Below are 25,039 nucleotides of genomic sequence, written 5' to 3'. Positions count from 1 at the left end.
ATCACTCACCTCTGTCACACATGTGCAGGTACGGCAGTGCTGATATTAGTTGATGTCAGCACTGATATTAGTGTTTATTGACTGATCTAATCTCAGTTTGATGTTTTTATTCCTCAGACTCTGTCCACTGTTGTGGTCCTACTGAAGCTGTGATCCGATTGGTCCTCTCTGCTCTGGTGGGCGTGGCTACTGTCATTGTTCTGCTTTATGACATCAGATCTACATCATGTTTAAAGAAGAAAACAGAACAGATATCATAAATATTGTCATAACTTGGAGTTTTAAAATGTAAATTTGAATATAAGCAAGGATTTAAATTTAAATATAGCGCCTCACTGGGGTCAAACTACGAACTAAAACAGTAGCCTAGTTCTTTCTAAAACTAATTTTAAAAACAAACAACCTTTTATTATTATTGGGGTACATTTTTTAGTTTTCAATTAGAAGGTTTTAAAGCTACAGAATGAATGAAAATGTGTGAAAAGGTAAGGCAGGAGGAGCAAAGACGTTCAAACTAAAGCCTGGAACAGCTTGGCACAAATGTAAATATTCACAACGTAACATTCGATTGCTAAAATAACATATAACCATTATGTAATCATATATTTGACTTCAGATGCAAAAGCCTCTAAGTGCCGTCTGAAATGTTCTCCTAAAATGAGCATTTTTATCAAGCTTGTATGTTTAGGTTTAGTAATTTCACTTGAATGGCAATTAGTAGGTCATTTTCATTGCCATTAAAATGAATTAACTGAACATAAACGTATGTTCATTTTTATTTCAGATGGCACTTAGAGGCTTTTGCATCTGGAGTCTTCATTTATGTCCCAATATCCACATAAAAAAGCAAACTTTACTTGCACAAAAATGGGTTTGACGTACCACCGCAGCAGGAAGGTTGTCATGATGACTGGTGTTACACCAAAGGCCATTGAGTTTGATGGTCACAGGATTCGGTGTAACACCCGACATAGCAACTATACTGTACAAAAGAATTGAGCTGTGTAACTTTTACATGTTTGGTTGACTACATTTTAGTTTGATGATGAACAGGCTACATGTCAAGTTAGAGGTACTAGAACTGATGTTGTATGTGTGTGTGTGTGTGTGTGTGCATATTTGTGCGCTTTTGCATTCTTGATGTTAATTCATCTGCCTATAGGTAAGCACCTCTCAGATGATAAAAACATGACTTATGTTCCATAAAATATGGGTAATTTAGTTTTTTAGGTGTCATTTTTGATTGATTTGATTATTGGGATCCTGCATGTTAATATGTTTCATTTATATAAAGGTCAAAAATAATCACATCTTGAAATATGTCAGTGTCATTATTTTGTCTAAAGATGCACACCAGTTTGTTTTTTTACTAAAGGTACATTAATAAAAAGTATACTTAAATGTCCTAATTGAACTAAGGCCTAATCCTGGCTTAATCTAAGCCCTGTCTGTGGAAACAGGCTAAGAACTCTCAACAATCACATAACTTATCTATATGTAACATATATTATACATGAATTGAATTTAGCACAAATTCTGCCAAAAAGCACATAATTTACATATAAAAACTAAACTTTACAACAACCCTACACTGATGTGAGAGCTCACATGGGAACAGGTCAGTTCACATTCGTTCACAAGTATTTATTTTTGGCAGGATGTTTTCTAGTTTTACGTTCTTGCACCATTTTCTCCACAATGCATTCAGATCACATGTCATTATTTAACAAGATGATGACCATTATTCTGATGGTGTAAATTCAAATAAAAATTTTATGTAAAACTTGAGCAATAACATCAGCAGAATGATAGAGCACATTTAGCAGCAAACAGATGTTTTTGGTGTATTTTACAGTATTGCATTCAAAAGACTCAAATTACAGAAGGATCTGGAATGTGGTTTCATCTGTTGGGTAGAGAGCATGCGCATGATATTGTGTTTTATCACTGGGTGTTTGTGGTTAATGTGCATTTGTGTTTGCATGTCTTAAGGTGTGAATATCGTGAGTGTGTTTTTGTAAAACACGTGGGGTTGAAAGGACTTTTTAACTTCCACTTTATGTTTTACCTAAACATAACCCAGCAGGCACAGTACATCAATGTACATAATGTTTGGAAGGCGTTGAACTAATCCAACGTCGGAATAAGTGCTGCCCTGTAAAAAAATAAAATAAAAATAAATAAATAAATTAAAAAAGGGGAGTGAAATGCATGGCAGCATATTAAATCTCTCAAGATCTCAGCAAATAATGATTCAACAACTCCACAAACAGCATTATCAGATTCACTTATTACTAACCAGACTGACTTTATCTCTGTCACACGTCTACAGAAGATCTTACAGAGTCATCATTGTGGTGATCAGCGTTTCCTTTAGTTGGACACTTTGGTGACTTTTTAACATATGGCAACAAAAGCAAGAGAAAATGTGGCCACATGATGTTGGCTACTTATAGAGAAAATAAAGAAAAAGAAAGAAAGAAATGATCATATATGGTCTGATTCACTGATGTCATCTAGAATCTAATCTATTGATATGCTATCATTTTGTATTAAGAACAGCAGGCCTGTAATTCTACAATATGAAAACCAGTAGTGTTTTAAAGATTAAAACAAAACAAAACATTGAACTCCAACATTTATTAGACTCACTCAGACATCAATAATCAGCATTCTGGGGGCCACAGAAGAGTTTTTTATGATGCACCCAGAATGCATTGCAACATGACGCCACCTGTCTGCGTGTATGTATGTTTGGTGCACACTTATATTAAAACACTGCTTTACAGATATCACAGGACTATTATAATCAATAATGTGAAAATAACAATGTGACATTTATATAATCAAAAAATTCTGAAGATGATCAGTTCATCAGACCACTACATGATGATAATATCTTTATCATCATAACCAACATCATCTGATCACATGCACTTCTTGCCACACCAAACACAATTACAGCAGCCAGAGAAAAAAATAATTTTCAAAAAGCAAACACCGGTCACCATAATGGTAACTTCAAACTAAAAATTTTCAACAAAACAAAACATAAACATCTAAACCTGTTAATTTTCAGTATGAACTTCTGTAGATGAATGACAGAAATAAAGTCAGTCTGGTTAGTAATAGGTTTAGTAATAATAAGAGATTAAATGTTTTCTTCAGTTGATTTCATCTAAGGCTGTGGCTGAAGTCAGTTGTAACGGTCTTCAACCATTATTTCCATTAATGGTAAATGTTTGAAACCCTGTACTGCCATGCATTAAACCATTTTTAATTTTTTTTTTTTTTTTTTTTTTTTTTTTTTTTTTTTTTTGTGATTATTCCAACTGAAATCTCAACCAATCCTGTTTCTGTAACATTATAGGAAGACATTGGTCAGATGTCAAATGTTGGTTCAAAATAATAATCAGTTTGACATCTTAAGCCAGGCATCTGACCTTAATGTCTTCCTGATGTTACATTGATGTCTCGTCAACTGATTTTCATTTTCAACCAAAAAGTCTACATCTTGTGCCTTCTGGGAAAGTACATGTGTGACAAAAATAAACTCTCTTTGAGATCTTTTACTCATGCTGTGACACTGCAGATAAGAATTGTTTCAGCAGAAGTTTTTTGCAGCTCTTGCAAAGTTATTTCTGAGAAGTTCCTCTATTCTTATCTTTTTTGTGAAGAACATATCATGTTCATCTGTTCATGTCAAAGACGCAATATTTTTATTTTTAAAAGAAGGAATAATTAAAAAAATTAATGCATTGCGATGATTTGATTTACTGCAAGTTGTAATTATGCAGTAATAATTTATTGAAAATCATGTCTATCGTGCTTAAGTGATGATTTCTTTTGTATTCATACATTTTGGCGAGCTGCTAACTTAAAGCAAGCGTTGTCACGGTGCTCTGAGACTTGAGGTAGATCCAACTGCAGCTTTATTTAAGGATATCCAAAATCATTGTCATACATCCAGGCAAGAGTCAAAATCCATAAACAGTCCACACAAAACAAGAAAACAAAACCAACGGGGTGCTCAGACTTGCATGTGACAGTAAATTAAACCTCAATGACAAATGACTGAAACAACCAGTTATAAAGTTGCATTCATGCCATATTGTAATTACTAGAGATGTTCCGATACCCCTTTTCCATTCCCAATACCGATTCCGATACCTGAGCTCAGGGTATCGTCCGATACCGAGTACTGATCCAATACCTGGGTGTGTATCTGCATATACAGCTGTATACTAGCCCTGTATGCCCTGTATTTTTAGGGGTGTGTATTGCCAAGAATCTTGAACAAGATGCACAATACAGGGATTACGATGATATATTGTGATATATTGCGATATTGTAAGTAAGGCGATATATTGCGATATTTCTCTTTTTTTTTTTTTTTTTTTAGAAAAAAATCATTTAAAAACGGTCATAAAGAACACTCAACCATATGCATAAAACCTGACAAGCAACTTTATTTTAATCAATACAGTATCATTTGCATTTATATCACTAATCACTATTTTGTGCAATCTATCTCACCTGATTGTTACACCTGGTCCTGATACCTTTTTGAGGAATAAAAACAAACTCAATTAAACACACGTTACTTTAGTTAGAGCAAAAAAAAAAAAAAAAAAAAGTTTTAAAGATCATTCATATTTCCATCTTATTAAATCATCTGTATGTTACATTCACCTCTTCTTCTTCATGCTTGACGCTTGTAACAGTAAATGAAATCAGCAGCAACATTCAGCAAAACAGCAACAGCAACATACACTCACCTAAAGGATTATTAGGAACACCTGTTCAGTTTCTCATTAATGCAATTATCTAATCTACCAATCACATGGCAGTTGCTTCAATGCATTTAGGGGTGTGGTCCTGGTCAAGACAATAGGCTTGTTCTAGATGCATCGGCGCTTCGCAGACCGATCGGTGTATGACATCAAAGTACCGCGAGAGCGATTTCAAAAGCATGAGGAGTCGTCTGGGGTCCGTGTAACGCTTTGCAGTTATTTGTTCAATTTGCACCATCAAAATGAACCAAATGAAAAGTTGGCTTCAAACTTTCATTTTTTCATTTTTTTAGAATACTTCACAAACGGATAATTGTCTCTCAGTTTAATTTTCGATTCTACAAGTTTGGGTTGTTGCGTCCGAATCTGATTTTTGAACAAACATAAAATATGACTCATTATTCTGATTTTCCATTAATAATGAGCGCTTGCGGGTGGATCGTACCACCAGTGCCGCCGGGGGTGGAGCGTGTGTTGATGTATTCACCCAGAGCGCTGTACAGTTATGCATCTATGGCACGTCTGGCCAAGCAATAATTTAGCGCCTGCCCTACACTATATGTAGGATGAATTGCCCTGATGTGGGACATTTTTTGCATTTCAGACTTCTGTGACATATTGCGATTTGTAGCCAAAACATTAAATTCACACACAATACCATTTTAAAAAACCCAGGATGTCTCCTAATCAAATCAAAAGAGAAAATGGAGATAACACATTCATAAAAGAAATTACAGACATATTAGTGCTCTTAGTGCATGTTGTCTAAAACAATCTTGTGCTTCCTAATGTGGGACACTGAAAATTCTATGATAAAAGGCCAAAATTTATGATGATGATATAAGAATAATGATAATAATAATGATAATGATGATGATAATAAAAATCATCATAATAAAAGGTCTATGAAAAGGCCAAAGTCTATGATAAAAGGCCAAAATCATTTGATTCATGCAGAATAGTAAAAATCTTCTTAAGTTAGTAATTCTCTTGGTTATGGATGGATTGATTTATGCGCGACCTACAAACACTAAACCTTAGGTGTCCCACATTAGGCAGTGTCCCACTTTAGGGCAATTCACCCTACAGTATACGTTGAGCTGTTTATAGAGTTTACTTTGGACGTAAGTAGCATATAAAGAATACGGTCAGTGCTTAACTCAGTAAAGTTGGCAATATATTTTCACGTTATAATGACATAGTTTCTCATAATAATGAGAAAGCTTCTCGTAATAATGACTTAACATCTCATAATAACGAGAAACTTCTTCATAATAATTACTTTTCTCATAATAATGTGAAACTTTCTCGTAATAGGCCTACTGATTTAACATCTCATAATAATAACAAAGTTTCTCATAATAATGACTTTGTTTCTCATAATAATGAAAAAACGTTATCGTAATAATGAGAAACTTCTACGCATGCGCAAAGCAGCGGAGCAGAAGGGCGTGTAACAGCAGCAAAAAATTGATTTCATTTCAAACAGATAATGATAAGACCGCACACACCTCTGTTAAAGAACGCTTCATCTGCAAAACTGTCTACAAACATCTGCTAAACATATTTTCATGTTTTACATTGTTTTGCATGAGTCATAAGGTGTTTTCTGTATAGGCAAACCTGCACAATCAAATAGCCTAGACTCAGTGAAATACGTGTTGATATTAACACATAAACCCACACATTTTATGAAGACGTTACACTTAACGAATAAATGTCATATTCATTCGTTAATCTGATAGTTTAGTAAGCCGTCGCGTTCATGCAACAGTTTCCACGCAGGCGTCGTTCGTTACCACCTTCCCCTGCGCATGGAAAAGTATTGAGGATATACTACTGATAATTTATCATTTATGATGACCGGGAGGGGACATGTTCGGTTCATTTAGTTTTGTTGTGGCCACAACATAAACTCTTGGGAACGTAATAATAACTCGAGATGATTTTGTCGAGGTAACGACATCCTTATATCGTGGCCACGCGATGTAAAATCGTGGCCTCGAGATCTGTGAGGGAACAATATATTTTTCTCGTGGCCACGACTTCATTATGTTGAGAGAACGACATCTATATTTCTCTTGGCCACGACATATCCGCGCGACCATAGTAACCTGGAATTATCAGAAATGGACAAGACTATAATGATATTTATTTTTAATTTAGAAAAAGAACTCAATTAAGAAATTATTAGGCCTATATTAGTGCATATTATATTGTATTGCGCGCGATGTTGCTTAGACAGCATTCGAATGAAGTAAATGTTTAAATGTTGTAAATTTTAATCCCATCCAACAGTCTTTTAAATCCAGTTTAAAAGTTTTAAGTTTAAAAAATGTGTTACTATTTTAGAATATTTTGTTTATTATTTGTATATAACCTATGAAAGCTTTATTTATGATTATATTTTATTTCTGTAGGCGCACGCAAGAATTACTACACTACCCATATTATATTGATGTTTTTATGAAAGACGAATGTACCCAGTCTTATACCTTTGTCCCCCATATTCTCATGCACCTTCTCCTCTTTGCAAGAAATCACGGAGTTCCAAATGCCAAAGCTTAGACTTTATTGGTGGAGACAACACTCAAAAAAATGATTTTTTGATGCTGTTCACTTTATGTAAACAACTTATTTTGATTCAACACCATTGTATTAGGTTTCTGGTTCAAATTTAATTGCTTCATGTTAATTTGACTTAAAACAATTACTTTTTGACTTAACTTGATGTTTTCATATTAAAATAACATGTTTCAATCAAGTAAACTCAACCAGGACTCAATCAAACAAGACTTTCACAACCCATCATGCTTTGCAAAGGGGCTGATCTAGGAGTGTAAATGTTGAAATAAGCTGTTATTTTAAGCAGTTTTTAGCAACATGAGAAAATGGAGAGACTTTTTAATGTTTACTGTTCTATTATGTTGGTATTTAAAAGTTTCTGTTATGTTAATAGTTTTGGGGTTACCATCGTGGTGAAGTGTAGAACATGTGCTTGGGTTGAGGACCTGCTAACAACAATTAAAGTTGTTTTAATAATAAAAACAACGGTTTTGGGCATGCCATAAAGGGAATATACCCATCTTCTGGCTAACGCCTAACAAAAAGAGACTTTGCTGAGTGAAGATTTTGTAAAAGTTGTGAAAATGGTTCTTGAATGTGTCCAATGTGTCTTGAATGCTAAAATTAAGTTAACTTTATGTGCAAATTTTATTTCAACAAACAGAAAAATTAAGTAGTTTGTACAAAGACTAGTCTTGTTAGATCTACGTAATAAAATTATGCAAAAGAATTCATTATATTTTTTAAGTAAATCAAGCATATCATTTTTATCAGTGAACGAAGCTGAGATGCCTGCAGAACATTTTACAGTTACATTTGTAACTCTCATTTTATACAGTTTTTGACCACTGACCATATATACATACACATTTACTTTTCATCTTCAGACAGTATGAAAAAAAAAAAATACTCGCTCTTTTTAATCTGTTCATCCACAGTTTTTATCAAATCTTAACTCTAACAGTGGCATGGTCTGTTTTGTAACATTCATCACGTTAAAGGCCAAAGAAGAGATTACTATTATGCAAGTGCGAAAAGACACACAATATAAATCACACATACGTAAAATCATCTATATTATGCAAATATATATATTATATATATATATATATAAATAAAATGTCTAATAAAAATATACTATGCTCAAAGCTGGTTGTTTGGTTCATTAGAACTCACTAATAAAGAATGTGAAATCCTTATGGAGAAAATGAGCTTGAGAAATACTTCCAGAGTTCATCCACCTTATTTTCTGAGTGGTGCAGCCATTTGTAACTTGAATGTGTGACGCTTCCGGTTCATTCCTTCCAGTTATTTATAGGTGTCCAAAAACAGTCTGTTATGCTGTTTGATACTAAAACTGGTATATTACTTTAATTTACAATAATAAACTGGTTTGTAGCACAATAGTTTTACCATTTACTGCACTTTGTTCTTGTAGTTTCTGAAAAACTGGCTGACACTTTGCACTCTATTTGTATGCTTAAATGTTTAATTTATGTTAGTTTATCATTTTTACTGGCATATGAGTTGTTTTTGATAAAAAGAATGTGAATAAAATAGTGCTGTCAAATCGATTAATTGCATCTAACTTAAAAGTTTGTAAATGTATAATTATCTATACACACACATGTATTTATGTACACACAAAATTTTATGTTAGATGTGATGAATAGATTTGACAGCACTAGAATAAATGTAAGTCTGTGCTGAATTTAAATAAACTTTAAATGTTATAAATCATTTTTATTTAAGCAAATTATATTTTTAGTGGAAAGATTGCTTGTTAAGCATATGCCAGTGTTGTTTTACTATCTTTAATATACTATTATTAATATTTTAAACTTTAAAGTTAATTTTTGGTCATTTTTGTTTGTCATGTGTTTACTGTTTATGTTTTTTTTTTTTTTTTTTTTAAATATGTCTATATAATCATATATTTTAATTTCAATTTTATTTTGAGTATTTTTAGTATTAATGTAAACTAAAGAACAATTTTTGCCTTTGAAATTTTGCCTTGGTAAATTATTTGTATATTAAAAAAAGGTTTATTAGGCTCTTACTGTGTTCCAGTGAAAGTTTAACTTTAAAAGGCAAGTAGCCTAAGTTTTAATTTTCTATTTTCTTCATTTTATAATATTTTTAGTAATAAACCTGGCATAGTCATTTCAAGACACTCCTATTTAAAAAAAAAAAAATCCTATACGGTTATTTTCTGTTTTGAACACTAGGCGGCGCTTAAGTTTAAGTGAATTCGCTGGTCTTGTGACGCCACTGATTCCTTGATAGGCAGATTGTAGACACTAAACTTATTTTATTATTTTATAAAATAAAATTACTCTCATGAAAATTACCGTTATTAAAATGAACTAACCAATTTTACTAAAACTACGGTTATTGTAGTTATTTCATGGTAACCACAAATTTGCCATGGTTTTCCTTGGCATTTAATGTATTATTTATTTTACTGTTATAATCTCTTATATTTAAAGCACGTTTAAATTGTGCTTTAGAAATAAACTTGATATTGACATCAGATTTTTATTTTAAATTCATAATTTCAATGAGGTGACGTGCGATTGACCGATGATGTCAAGTTGTTGTTCATAGTTTGTCCACACCGGGGAGCCAAATAACACGCGTTTGTCAATGAGTTGTCATAACGACGCGTTGACAAGTATGATTCGTTTGAGCGAATCGCTTCGTTCACGCGGCTCCCTAAAAGAATCGATTCAAAGAACTGAATTCTGCCTATTTTTTTATATTAGAAAGGCAGCGAGTAAAAAATTCTATTCAGCAACTATGTATTGACAGGAATGTAACTGATGATTTTAAGATAATTGCAGACTTTTGTGCTGAATTTTATAATGATTTATATTCTTCTAAATTTTGCCAGCAGTCCGCCACAGAATTTTTTGATTCCTCACATAAAACAAATTAATAATGAAGATTGTAATCTGTGTGATGCACCCTACTAATCTTTCAGAAATTCTTGATTCAATAAATAATTTAAAAAGTAACAAATCCCCAGGTACTGATGGGCTATCTGCAGAGCTTTATAAAGCATTTAGTGAAAAATTAGCACCCTTTTTACATAAAATGTTTGTAGAGAGTATTGAGAAAACAACGCTTCCTCCCTCTTTATGTCAGGGGCTAATAACATTGATTCCCAAACCCAACAGAGATCCCCTTTTAATAGAAAATTGGCACCCAATTTCCTTATTGAATACTAATTATAAAATTATTGCCTTAGTCTTAGCAAAAAGACTTAAATTTATTCTTAACAATAATAGATGAGTGCCAATCAGGTTTTATACATCAGAGACATATTTCTAATAATATACGCTTGATTTTTGATTTGTTGGATTATTCAGATCTTATTTCCACTGATAGTTTTATCCTCTTTCTTGACTATTACAAAGCATTTGATTGTTTAGAACACGAATTTATGTTACAAGCCCTACACAGAATGGGTTTTGGTAATTTTTTTTTTTTTTTTTTTGCAAATGTATTAAAATGCTCTACTGTAATGGGAATAGCTCTATCCGACTTAATAACGGCACTTCTAAGTTTTTCACTTGGGTAAAGTTGGTTTTATATTCGCACATTCGGACTTCTGATAAATTCAGACTTTCCAATAAATGTGCAATAAATTAATGTTTGCGAATTTTAAGCAGCGACATGATATTGACAACCAACGATTGTCAACTTACAACATACAAAATAGGCAAGTATTGTTTTAATGGCATATTTACTTGTGAATGTCCACTGAAGTGTGATTAACAAGGCTATTGAATACGGATGTCCGAATGTGCGAATATAAAACCGACTTTACCCAAGTTAGATTTTCTTTAAAGCGTGAAGGGAATTTCTATTGCTTTTACGGAATTGATTATTAGCCAACTGGCTGAAGATACAGCGTTGTTTCTAAGGGATATCTCTCAGATCCATATTGTTTTAACCTCTCTTCAGGCTTTTTCTAATGCATGTGGCCTTTTGCTTAATATTAATAAATGTGAGTTACTCCCGATTAAAAAATGTGCTGCATCCTCTAACATTCCCATCAAAGATAGTGTCACTATTCTGCTCTTGCTTTAACAGGTTAGCATAGCAGATAGCTAACATAAGATCCATGAAATAAAGACCCAGGAAACCGGAGTGGAGAAAGGCCTTTTAATAATGATCTTTCTAATCTTTATTGTAAAACTGTGAAAACATAATAATATGGCTTTACAAACTGCCCATATATACATATACATGAATATGCAACTCGAGTCTAACATATATAGCTGCCTATCACATAAGAAAAAATAGCCATTATAATGAGAAGGACAGGGCTAATAAGCATTTAAGCTAACTTTAACATGGATGTCTATGGAGAGATGCTAATCGCGATTATCCTCTATAAGTACAACATACAAATTATACTAAAACGGATGATACACAAAGACTATAACAAAGTAGATATAATTCCAACAAAATACTTAAAGACTTAGATTTTCATAAACTAGATAAAGAGAAAAGAGTAGCTGTTGCATGTCTTCTCCATAGATTAAAGTCAGAAGCAAAACAGAAAAACTACGGCAAGAGAGGAGGGACTAAAATATAAGAACTCAAATGCAATACATATTTAAACCACTAGATGTCTCTAATGCAACACGAAGTGGGGGCAGAACAGTCACATATTTAGGAATCAAAATAATAAAAGATACTAAACTAAGATGTCAGATGAATTTTTTGTCCAGTTGTGGAGAAAACACAGAACAACATTTATCCTTTGGTTGTTAAGAGATCTATCTTTGAAAGGCAGAACTCTGCTTACTAAAGCAGAAGGGATCTCCCGGTTATCCTACGCTGCTCAGTCTTTATTTGTGGATAAATCTACTTGCAAGTTGATTGATGTAATGTTTTTTAAATTTCTTTGGAAAAATAAAACTCATTATATTAGAAAATCAGTTATTTTGAATTCTTATAATAAAGGCAGCTTAAATTTCATTGATTTTGATTCTCTTAACAATACCTTAAAAATTAATTGGCTTTAACGTTTCCTTCACAATCAATGGTCCGTGTACGTTTTGATAGTTTGTTTTCCAATTTGAAATGAAATACGCAGAAACGAGAAAACGGTCGTTTCCCGTTTTTTCAATTGTTAAAAAAAACGGAAAAACGAGATTTTGACTCGATTTTCGTTTTTTCGGGTCACGGATAGAAGGAGGAAACACGACTTCAAAACTCGTTTTCCACATGTGGGCGGTCATTACACGCCCCTTTCAGCCGATTGGTCTATCAAATCTGAGCCAGTGACGTCATCTTCAGTTCCTTCAACAAAATAACAGTCCTCTGCCGCTATATCAGTAGATGTCATAAATCGGCTTTCTTCTGTGCAACCTAACGCGTATTTCACAGAAATATGTTTGCATAGATAAAAAAAGTTTTAAAAACCTACAGTAAATTTAATTAAGTCTGTTTTTAAGCTGTCATTGTGTTTTTAAAATGTAAATGCCTCTACATCTGTTACCAAGCGCATGACATCCTTTGGGCTACTATACCACCGATCAATAGGCTATATATAATGATAGGCTATTCTCTGTTATAGATCAGTGGCTACTGCACTCATTTTTTTTCTTATTTTAATGTTTTGTTTACATTTTATACATTTAAATTCAATCATTTAGCAGACGCATTCCTTGCAGTAGACTATGCAGTCATATTAGAAAATAGGCTATCCACTAGGTGGCAACACCTAATAACGGTATCACCATCGGGGGGCTGTTTAGTTTTTCTTAGCTTATAAATGGCCATGCTGACTTTATCTCTTAAATTAAACACTTTTATGAACACAGTGAACATTATTATATGTCACAGTTTACTTGCTATCCTCACTTTTTCAGTCTTTCCTTCGCTTTTGAATGAATTAGCTATAAATGGCCCTGAACATTTTACTTTCAATTTCGATTTAACGGCTATTGGCGATTCTGCGTCAATTGCTTTAGTGGACAACAGCATAACAAAAACTCTCGTATATTAAACATAGAACTTTTATTATCTTTGTAATTATTTTATTATCTTTTATCATCTTTGTAATTATTTTATTTTGCAAATATTCGTGGCTTAAACAGCGGGAAAATGTACTGTATGCAGCAGCAGTTCTGTGGATGTTTTGAAAAAATTAAACTAAACGAAAATTATTGTTGCCTTGTCAATATAATTTCTGTTTTTTCCCCCTGACTTTTTAACTGATGCGATCATTGTTTCATTAACCGACAAGATTATATTAAATTAGAATTAAACGAAATTTGATAAATGTCTGTGAATCATTAAAAAAATCCCAGGGGTTTAGTTTTAGCCTACATGAACAAATAGCAGAATAAACAACAGAAAATGAGGGTTCATCATCATCACGCACCTGCAGCGCTTCTGTGAACGGAGAAAAAAGGATTCAATTATATAAAGGGAATAAATAGCCTATGCGCGAAATGTTTTTCACTTAAGTAATTAACATATTACCAAAATGAAAGGGGAAAAAATGCGACAATATGAGCGTCGGTTCATTTTTGAGAAGTTCACAGAAAGGAAACTGAGACGGCAGAAAATTTCTTTGTTTATTTTACGAGCAATGTTTTGCTTTTATTGTGAGTGTACAAAAATAATAGGCCTATTTAACCCTTCACAGATTCGAATGGTGTTACATATATTTGACCATAAATGTCTGAGTATTTTAAGTTGTTTCCGCTTTTAGGATAAGAAAATTCAAGTGAACGCGTCGGCGCATCACGCGCAACATCAGTTTTAGTAACTTGACATCGCAGTCTGTTAACTGTCAAAATAACATACATTCAACCAAATATACAAAAAGTTATACTGCTCATTTTAAGTAGTCTGTGTAGGCTACAATAAAAACGTTTAAATAATAAATATAGTTTAGCCTCCAAATCGTGAATATTGAAACATTTGGATTTGTGTCAAACTAGAGAGGTAGTTATAACGCCGGTTTCTGTTTCAGTTCAAATTAATTCGTTTTGGCTTAACATTTATATATTTTTTTTGTCATAACTAAAATAGCTGTAATTTTGATCTTTAATGTTTGATCTTTACATATTCCCTCAATCTTTTAACCAAAGGGTTATTAACATTAGCCATTCAGTAGGCAATGCAGGCTATATAAAATAAATAAATAAAGAGAGATGAGCTATTGTTCGTTTTTCAAAATTGCTTACACTACTTATTTATTGTGATTTATTCTATTTATTCAAAATAGAATAAAATAAAAACTGTAGTTTTTTTTGTTTAAAAAAAAAAACAAAATCTGTGCTTTTCATCCGCTCCTCTGTGTGGGTAGTGCAGTATCACTATGCATATTAAACTACAAACAGCATTACAACAGTCTGTGTGCTGATTAACATTTCTGAAATAAATACTTCTGTGAAATACGCGTTAGGTTGCACAGAAGAAAGCCGATTTATGACATTTACTGATATAGCGGCAGAGGACTGTTATTTTGTTGAATGAACTGAAGATGACGTCACTGGCTCAGATTTGATTGACCAATCGGCTGAAAGGGGCGTGTAATGACCGCCCACATGTGGAAAACGAGTTTTGAAGTCGTGTTTCCGTTTTCTATCTGTGACCCGAAAAAACGAAAATCCAGTCAAAATCTCGTTTTTCCGTTTTTTTTTAACAAACGAAAAAACGGGAAACGACCGTTTTCTCGTTTCTGCGTATTTCATTTCAAATTGGAAAACAAACTATCAAAACGTACACGGACCATCAATCTTCTATTTGGAGTATAATCCCAAGATATGTCTTTTCTTGAAAATTGGTTCACTAATGGAGTTGTTAGTAAACCAGCTGTTTGATAGTGATGGTAATTTATTTAGTTATTCTGATTTTATTTCAAGAAATCAATTTCCAGTATCTAGTAAAAAATTTAATATAGCTTTCCTGTAGCTCAGTGGTTAGAGTGTGGCACTAGCAATGTCAAGGTCATGGGTTTGATCCCAGGGATTGCACATACTCAGATACAAATGTATAGTATAATGCAATGTGAGTTGCTTTGGATAAAAGTGTCTGCTAAATGCATAAATGTAAATAAATGTAGTTTTCAAAGCCATCTCTTTAGAAATCTGTATGCTGTTTAGAAACAATAATAGTGCCTCAGTGATTTCTGTTGGTCCCCCAGCCCTGAATCCACTGTGGTTGGTTCTATTTGGTTTTGAGGGCAAAAATCCAATTACAAATCAGGTCGTTATTTTTGGACATTGTCACCTCTATTCCTTCCTCCATTTCTTATTGGAATAACCTTTTTGATGATATTAAATGGTCATATGATTGGTCACTCCCTCAGAAATTCTTCCTAACAAATAAAGTTAAAGAAATATAAAATTATTCAAAGATTTTATCCAGTTAAGTACTTTTTACAGAAATTTAGAAGTGACATTGATACATCCTGCTCTTTTTGTGAAGCCTCCACTGAAACTGTTGATCTTTTTTTTGGGAATGTCCATTTACTTGGTCTTAATATTGATGCTCTGATTGTCCAAAATGTTTTTTGTAACTTTTCTTTATCATATAGACACATTGTTTTGGGTTTTATGTTAAAGACAAGAATCTTCTTAATGCAAGTTTTTGTATAAACCTTCTTTTTTTATTGAAAAGTTTTTTACCCATAAATATAAATACATGAAAAGTAAACCCCACTTTAACTTTTTCAAACAAGAATTGAAGATATATTTAAATACAATTTCAACTTCTGTTAACAAGAAAGCAATGAAAACATCCAGAATTTGTGCCATGTTTTATATTTTTCCTTAATATATTTGTTTCTGTATTTATTTGTCCTCTTTTTTTTCTTTTTTTTATTTCAAATATTTATAATTATTAGTTTCTAACATGTTTCTTGTTTACTATTAACCCATCATTTCTTTTTTTATTTGAAATTGTTTCTTTTTTTGCATGTACCAACTTTTTCTGTTTGTTAATATTGCAGTAAAAAAACAGCTTCTGGTCTCCTTCTCTGCAGTATTTATGGTTAAAAGTATATACTTTTTTATTTTTTTTAAGAAAATGACTGATGGTTTCTCTATATAAGACTCTTATTCCTCGTCTGGTATCGTTTAAAGCCCTTTGAAGCTGCACTGAAACTGTAATTTTGACCTTCAACCGTTTGGAGGCCATTGAAGTCCACTATATGGAGAAAAATCCTGGAATGTTTTCATCAAAAACCTTCATTTCTTTTCAAATGAAGAAAGAAAGACATGAACATCTTGGATGACATGAGGGTGAGTAAATTATTAGGAATTGAAAGTGAACTAATACTTTAAGTGAACGAGAAATATGAGTCAGTGGAGTACATGAACAAGAACAATTTGTTCACCTAAAAGATTTGTTCAAAAAGAACGATTTGTTCACGAACGCAACATCACTAGCTGATGATCGTAACAATGATTTAACCCTCTTTTCTGCCCAAGATTAAGAGATTGAGGAATATAAAGTGCATATAATGCATTTAAACAGCAAAAAGAAATATCAGTAGCCTATATCGATAGATAAAGCTTTAAATCTGATTACATGTGAGCTTACATTTTAAGACGGACAAAGACAGACAGTGTTTTCCTCTGCTATCAATAGATGATACTTGTCTCTTTTTTATGTTTCCTGCAGTAAACGTAAATCACACAAAAAGCAAAAACAACAACACCAACACATATTCCTGATACAGCAGCTGAAGACAGACCTGAACCTGGAAAAGCTGAAGACAGACATTATTGTGAGTGAATCTGTCATATTGATTTACAACAATCAGAATTCAGTTTGAAATGGAACATTATTACCAAGTCATCAAGACACTAAAATAAAAATGTAATATAGGCCTACATCTTTTTTTTTTTACATTCCCATTTTTTTGTTTTTGTTTTTTACATCCTAGGAGCCCCGCACATGACATGCAAGAAAAAAAAATTCAATCATGAGCACAACTTACTAATTCGTTCCCTTGATTTATTAAATCGTGCACATGATTTACTTAAACTTGTTTTAGTAAATCAAGGGAACTAATTAATAAATCGTGCAAACAATTTATCCTACTATTTTTTTTTTTCCTGCATGTCATGTCAGGGGCTCCGTAACATTCCAATGTAAGAGTGTTTTACTATCCAAATGCCCAAATTACTCACCAATAACATCAACATGGAAGCTCGTTTCACTGGTGATGCTGTGGCGGCGGCGACGGCGATGGATGCGGATGGTGATCTTTAGTATATAGAGTCCAGAGTCTGTGGTTCTGGTGTTTGTGATGTTCAGAGATCCAGTCTGATGATCCAGCTTCAGTCTGTCTCTGAATCTCTCATCACACTGATCATCTGTACAGATCTTACTCTGATTTCCAGTGATTTCAGCGATGAGAGTGTCATTAAAATACCACATCATCACATCATTTGGGTTTTTTATTACACCAGCATCTAAAGTTACAGATTCTCCCTCCTTCACTGTTTTTCTCTTTATTTCATCTTGTTCAGCAGCAGAAACTCCTGGAACACAAACCAACAGATTAGGATCTTTTAGGGAAAAACTCCACAACCAGTATTAAAGGTGCAGTATGTAGGGTTTCTGTCCGCTAGAGGTCGCTAGAGTCCTATTCAAAACAAAGGCATAGCTTGATGATGTCAAGTTTCAGAGCGGGATCTTGAGACATGAGGTCTTCACTTCACAGCCAGTGCAAAATAATTGGGATAGGACTTGGGAAGAAATCATGTTCATGGATGAGATTATTAACGTTACTGTAGTATGAAGCAGAGCAGGAGCGAGTCTTGTGGAGCTGAATGAGGTGCTGGAGCGATTGATCAACACACGCCTCACGAGCAGTGGGACTTTTATTGTGACAAAGTCGCCGGCACCGCTTCCGCTTTTCTGGTCATGATTATGAGGAAACACAGCTCTGTTTATCATATTAGATATGTTTGAGAGTGTTGAAAATGATGTTATAACGTTACTCTTTGTGTTCGCTCGGTGGCTGCTGTGAGACACTGTTACACACTGCAGTAAGATAGATCGATTTTAGAATATCACATTAAATATTGGATGGTTTGTGTTAATAAATGGCATGCAATTAATTTTAAAACATATTGTATGATGGAGAAAATGCTGTATTACTGTTACTAAAAATAAAGCTGCATCTGTGTTATGAGACTGTAGAAGACCCAGAGGCAAAGGAGCAGGTTAGTAATATTTATTTAGAATCCCAAATAAAAACAGAACATAAACAGACTGCCAGGCGTTGAAACACGGCATGCTGCAGCTAGAGAACAGAAAGGGTTGCAACAGTTCGTTCCCTGACGGAAGCCCAGTACTGAAATGGCTCGGTAGTCGATCTGGAGTGTCTCAGGAAGAAGATGGAGAACACCCTGGCTGGTGGATGGAAGAGACCAGGCCTGACGACAGAAGTCTCAGACAGACGGATCACAAGTTCAGGTACAGGAACTGGTACTGGGACTGGGACTCAAAACTGATAACACACACAAGCAATGTTATAATGGTAGCAGAGAGATACTGTAGTAGCACGCCAAACAAACAGTAGAAACAATTACCTGACACAGTCACAAACAGACAGCAGGGGGAAATAACCAGAGCAATCAATACAGACACAGAACAGGTGCGGAGCGAAAGCACAAACACACGCAGAAATGACGAACAGCTGAAATGAATCAGCAAAGATGAACAGAGAAGGAAAAAGAACAGAAAACAAAGAAACAATCAAACCTAGCTCATGACAGTACCCCTCCCCCAAGGAGCGCCCACTGGCGCTCACGAGGAAGAGGACTGGCGAGAGCGAAGGAAATCATCAATAAGCAAGCGGTCCAGGACGTCCCGGGCTGGAATCTAGCTCGTCTCCTTGGGACCGTAACCCTCCCAATCAACCAGATACTGGTAGCTGCGCCCCCGGCGGCGCACGTCCAGCGGCGCACGTCCAGCAGATTCCTAACCCTCTAGACAGGGGAACCCTCGACCAGAACCGGACAATGGTTGGGTTGGGCAGGAGTGCAAACAACGGGCCACAAGTTGGGAGGCAATTTGAGTTTGACGGCCACAGGACTGATCACTTTGATAATAGAAAAGGGACAGATGAAGCATGGAGCCAATTTGAGCAATTCATTTTGCAGGGGCAAATACCGAGTGGACAACCACACTTTTTGACCGCAAATGTATCTGGGAGCTTTGATGCGACTGCGATTGGCAGTACGACGAGTGCGCTCTCTGTTGCAACATAAAGCGGATCTTACTGTCCTCCAGGTGCGTTGGCAATGGCGGATAAATGCTTGGACCGAAGGAACAGAGGCTTCAGTCTCCTGGGAGGGAAACAGAGGCGGCTGATAGCCGAGAGACAACTTAAATGGTGATAACCCGGTGGCAGAGGAGGGGAGAGAATTATGTGTGTATTCGACCCATAGCAACTGCTCGCTCCAGGATGAAGGGTTGCAAAAGGACAAAGTACGGAGCATACAACCCAAAATTTGGTTAGTACGTTCTGCCTGCCCATTTGTCTGTGGATGGAATCCTGACGACAAGCTGGCAGAAGCACCAATTTGCAGGCAGAATTTCCTCCAGAATTGAGATGCAAATTGAGGGCCTCTGTCTGAGACGATGTCTGAGGGAAGGCCGTGCAGATGAAAAACGTGCTCGATGACAATTTTCTGGAGAGAAAAAAACGTGATCGATGTCTCCTTAGCAGAGGGGAGTTTACAGAGCGGAACGAAGTGGGCGGCTTTAGAAAAACGGTCTACAATAGTAAGGATGACCATGTTATTGGCAGAAGCTGGAAGACCGGTCATGAAGTCCATGGCGATATGAGACCATGGACAAGACAGAATCGGTAGGGGTCTAAGGAGCCCCGCAGAATGAGAATTACTTGATTTAGTTTGTACACAAAAAGCCACCAAAAACATTGACTGACAGCCGCGAGAGTACCTCTAACCCCAGGATGAATGACCAATTTAGAAGAATGTCCCCAGCGGAGGACCGCGGGACGCATCGACTGAGGAACGAACAACTGACCCGGAGGACATTGACGAGGAATAGGAACATTGGTTAACGCTGCCTTGACCGGTCTCTCGACATCCCAAGTCACGCCTCCCACCACACAACTCTCTGGCAAGATAGGCTCTGTGGAGGATGTGCTCTTCAAGGTACCGGACTGACGAGAGAGAGCGTCAGGCTTAATGTTCTTTGAACCGGGCCGGTACGAAATCATAAAATCAAAGCGGCCAAAAAAAAAGTGCCCAACGAGCCTGACGGACATTTAGTCGCTTAGCAGTCCAAATGTACTCGAGGTTCCTATGGTCCGTCCATACAATGAACGGAACAGAGGAACCCTTAATCCTCTACCGCATAGTGTTGCCATATGGCAACATACACTTTGTGTTCATTTCCTTGCCACTGTCTCTTTAAGAGAACATTCTCGTTTTTTTTGTTGGTAAGAGAAGACCTTAGTTTAGCCAATGATGTGCTTTGGTTAAGTCACATGACATTTTTTTCTGTGGCGCAATTTTCTGACAGACTGCCATCTCTTGTCGGTAGTTGCTGAAAGCAAATTAAAACATCAGTAACAAACAAGGACCCGCCCATATCACATTCACAAAAAAATTGTTAATATCATCTCAGGTAAGTTATGATAACATATTCACCACTCAAAAAAGTTTTATTGAAATTAGTTTTTGGTAAATCGATAAAATGTCTGTGTTGCCATATGTGCAATAATGGAATGATGTTATTATAATAGGTTAGATAGCTAGCAAAGTCCAGCTGCAGTCTGTTAAGCTATAACAATAACAACATTAATGCTAGTGATATAATGTTGTTTGGTCTCTGCCGAGCCAGCCGCTCCAACCTGTCCCAAGCCTGCTCCAGTTTGCCACGAGCCCACTCCAGCCCACAAACCCACTCCTTTCCTTAGACTCCTGAAGACTCTCCTAAATCTCCCCAAGTATTTTTTTGGGGGGGCCAAGTACCAGTTCCTGCACCTGTGGGTGGGGAATTCCTGGGTGGGGTTTCAGGGTTGCCAGAGCCTGCTGCAGCCCCTGAACCACCATGGCCTGCTGCAACTCCTGACCCACCATGGCCTGCTGCAACTCCTGACCCACCATGGCCTGCTGCAGCCCCTGACCCACCATGGCCTGCTGCAGCCCCTGACCCACCATGGCCTGATGCAGCCCCTGACCCACCATGGCCTGATGCAGCCCCTGACCCACCATGGCCTGCTGCAGCCCCTGACCCACCATGGCCTGCTGCAGCCCTGACCCACCATGGCCTGATGCAGCCCCTGACCCACCATGGCCTGCTGCAGCTCCTGACCCACCATGGCCTGCTGCAGCCCCTGACCCACCATGGCCTGCTGCAGCTCCTGACCCACCATGGCCTGATGCAGCCCCTGACCCACCATGGCCTGATGCAGCCCCTGACCCACCATGGCCTGCTGCAGCCCCTGACCCACCATGGCCTGCTGCAGCTCCTGACCCACCATGGCCTGCTGCAGCTCCTGACCCACCATGGCCTGCTGCAGCCCCTGACCCACCATGGCCTGCTGCAGCCCCTGACCCACCATGGCCTGCTGCAGCTCCTGACCCACTATGGCCTGCTGCAGCCCCTGACCCACTATGGCCTGCTGCAGCCCCTGACCCACTATGGCCTGCTGCAGCTCCTGACCCACTATGGCCTGCTGCAGCCCCTGACCCGCCATGGCCGCCCACGGACTCTGACCCTCCGTGGCCGCCCACGGCCTCTGACCCTCCATGGCCGCCCACGGCCCCTGACCCGCCATGGCCTGCCGAGACCCCTGACCCGCCATGGCCTGCCGAGACCCCTGACCCGCCATGGCCTGCCGAGACCCCTGACCCACCATGGCTCATGGATCCGCCCTGGAGACCTCCGGTCCTGTCCGCTCCTCTCCCTGCACCTGCATGAGGTCTCCAGGGTGCCCACCCCCCCTCCTGGTTGCTCTATCTACGGCGCGAGGACGCGCCTACCGGGAGGGGGAGGTAATGTCACAGATCCCTTGTTCCCCCGAACTCCATTTCCCATAATCCTCTTGTTTCCACACCTGCACTCACTTCCCTCGTCATCTCCCCATCTTCACGGATCACCTGCACCTGGACTCTCTCATCAGCACTCCCTTTATATTGCTCTCACTCCCTTCACTCCTTGTCCGGTCTTAGATGTTACTTAATACGTTACTATATGTTTCTATGTGTTCCTTGACATTGCATTGTATGTGTTTGGATATAGATTCTTGCTTTCATTCAGTAAAGACACTTGTTTGTGGATCTCCGAGTACTGCCTCATCTATACACCAGCACATTTGTAACAACACGTCCCTGAACCTTGGTTAAAATCACGATTTTCTCACAATTTACAAATAGTTGGAAACATTTGGAATATTGTAAGTACTCAAGTGAACAAAATATATAACACTGGACTAGTGGATTTTGGATATTTTACTGCAAAAATTTTACATAAACTGTAAAAATATTTGCGCGTATTAAATTCTTGGATCTTGAGAAAATCAGTAGAAATAACATTAACTAAACAAAATATAAAGTGAATTGTCCTTAAAGAAATGTGTATTTTTATTCACATAGGTCATTACATGTCAACCCAAACAGAGATCCTCAAATCTCTGGCAGTGAAACATATATGGGCTTGCAAATTAATATTTTAAAAGTTAAGTCTATTAGGAATGAGAAAATAGAAGGATATTAAGATATATTTAATACTTTTAGAGTTACAGGCACATATTCAGGCAAAAAAAAATAAATAAATAAAAAATAAATGTAAATTGGCTCCAAATCTCAATTGAAAATTGTGAATTTGACCCCCTCAACAAAATATTGGTTTATTCATTAAATATACATCCATGAAATGCAATATTTTGTCTTTCATCACTATCTGTGTTTGCTTTTCTTCCGAAAAATGCATTACACATTCATGTATGATCTACACATTTTAATGCTTTACTACACGAGAATATACATTACAGCATATATTTTCACTAAACACTTTTTTAGTATGTAAAATATTTTATAGTGATCATATGACAAAACTGAGAAACTGTCTTGAACAAAACTTAATATAAAATGAATTGCATATCAATGGACAAATTAGTTATTTATTCAGTTGTATTTAATGCAGGTGCTGTTTTTTTGTTTGTTTGTTTGTTTGTTTTTTTGTTTTTTTTTAATAGCAAGCTTTTAATGTCACATTAATAATGTGATTTGAATGCATATAAACCACATTTAAACATTAATTTCACTTACCCAGGACAGTTATATTGAAAGATTTTTCACTTTGTTGTGGATTCCTGATCTGTAGTTTATAATCTCCAGCATGTTCAGTTGTGGTGTTTGTGATGATCAGAGATCCAGTCTGATGATCCACCTTCAGTCTGTCTCTGAATCTCTCAGTACCTTCATTACACTGAACATCTGTACAGATCTTCTGAGCAGTTATGTGAGCAATGAGAGTGTCATTAAAATACCATCTAATTATGTCCCATTGGCCTGTTGTAACATTAGTGTTTAGAGTGACTGAAAATCCCTCTTTCACAGACACCGACTCGTCTTCACCAAACACATCTGAAGAAATGAACAGATATTTATAAATCACTTCTTGAAGAGTAGAACAAAAATACAATAGGAAAGTGCTGTGAAAAGTTTTTTTTTTGATGTTTAGAGCAAAATGTCTGGACAGCAGAAGAACATCATTGACTTACACATACACTCATCAGACAAACCTACAAGAGTACTATGGCATCATGGATTTCTTGTGTAACTTAATACAAACCATACAACACATATTCGTACATTCCATATCTACTACTACATTATACAACCAACTACTGATCATTGCATATTTTCACCATTGGACCCCTGATGAATAACCTACTATTCCTTCAAATGCCTGCATTGAGCCTGTTCTCCAGCAGGTATGTGTCTTATGACTTAGTCGTTGGTTTTAATTGCTGACAGGAAGATGAATTGTAAAAAAAAATATATATATATACATATATAAAATAAGCATCTTACCACACACAATTGTGAACACAATCAAGGCTTCAATACGGCTGAGGCTAAATAGAAGATTGAACTGATGTGGCACCATTTCAATCAACAGAGTTCATTATGTGTTTGTTTCGGGAGTTCTAGACAACTTGCCAAAGCTAACTTCCCAGAAAGGTTTTGCTCTGGCTGGTAAACACCTTCAAACTACCATTGGTCTGTGGCAATGTCGTACTATGTAGGTGTGTGCTGAGAATATGGCAAGCCGTTTTTGCATTTAATGCTTTTGTCTGTAGGCCTATTAGTCGTAATACAGTTTTGACTATTCAAAATTCTAATTCCAGTTATCTATTCTGCAATTTTACTCTTCTTAATTGGAATTCAGATCCACAACATGATTATAGTCATAATATGTTTCTAAGATATCTACAATGTTATTTTGACTAGTCATATTCTTCCATTGGAAAATATTTTCTAATATCGACAAATGAGTTATTAAACATATCTATATTATACTATACTATACTATACTATATAGACAATGTTACAGACAGACAATGGAATACAGTGATGTTTATTGGACAGACAGCAGGTACAGGTACAGTGATGCAGGTGAGTGAATAGCAGATATAAACTTTGAAG

The 25,039-nt window shown here is 36.2% G+C and overlaps 1 protein-coding gene across 1 annotated transcript; it reads right to left on the bottom strand.

The window, feature by feature from the left end:
- Window positions 1-16,555: 16,555 nt before the first annotated feature.
- On the bottom strand, window positions 16,556-24,563 carry LOC125263384. Its single transcript, XM_048182404.1, has 4 exons — window positions 24,425-24,563; window positions 23,657-23,974; window positions 17,528-17,881; window positions 16,556-17,103 (listed from the first exon to the last, which is right to left on the bottom strand). The coding sequence occupies exons 1-4, from the start codon at window positions 24,498-24,500 to the stop codon at window positions 16,976-16,978; spliced, it is 876 nt and encodes a 291-aa protein (XP_048038361.1). The 5' UTR covers window positions 24,501-24,563; the 3' UTR covers window positions 16,556-16,975.
- Between the last annotated feature and the right edge of the window lie 476 nt (window positions 24,564-25,039).

Source organism: Megalobrama amblycephala, linkage group LG2 (assembly GCF_018812025.1).
Source record: "Megalobrama amblycephala isolate DHTTF-2021 linkage group LG2, ASM1881202v1, whole genome shotgun sequence".
NCBI lineage: Eukaryota > Metazoa > Chordata > Actinopteri > Cypriniformes > Xenocyprididae > Megalobrama > Megalobrama amblycephala.
Note: the sequence above shows the minus strand (reverse complement) of the source record. Positions and strands in the feature narration are given on the sequence as shown.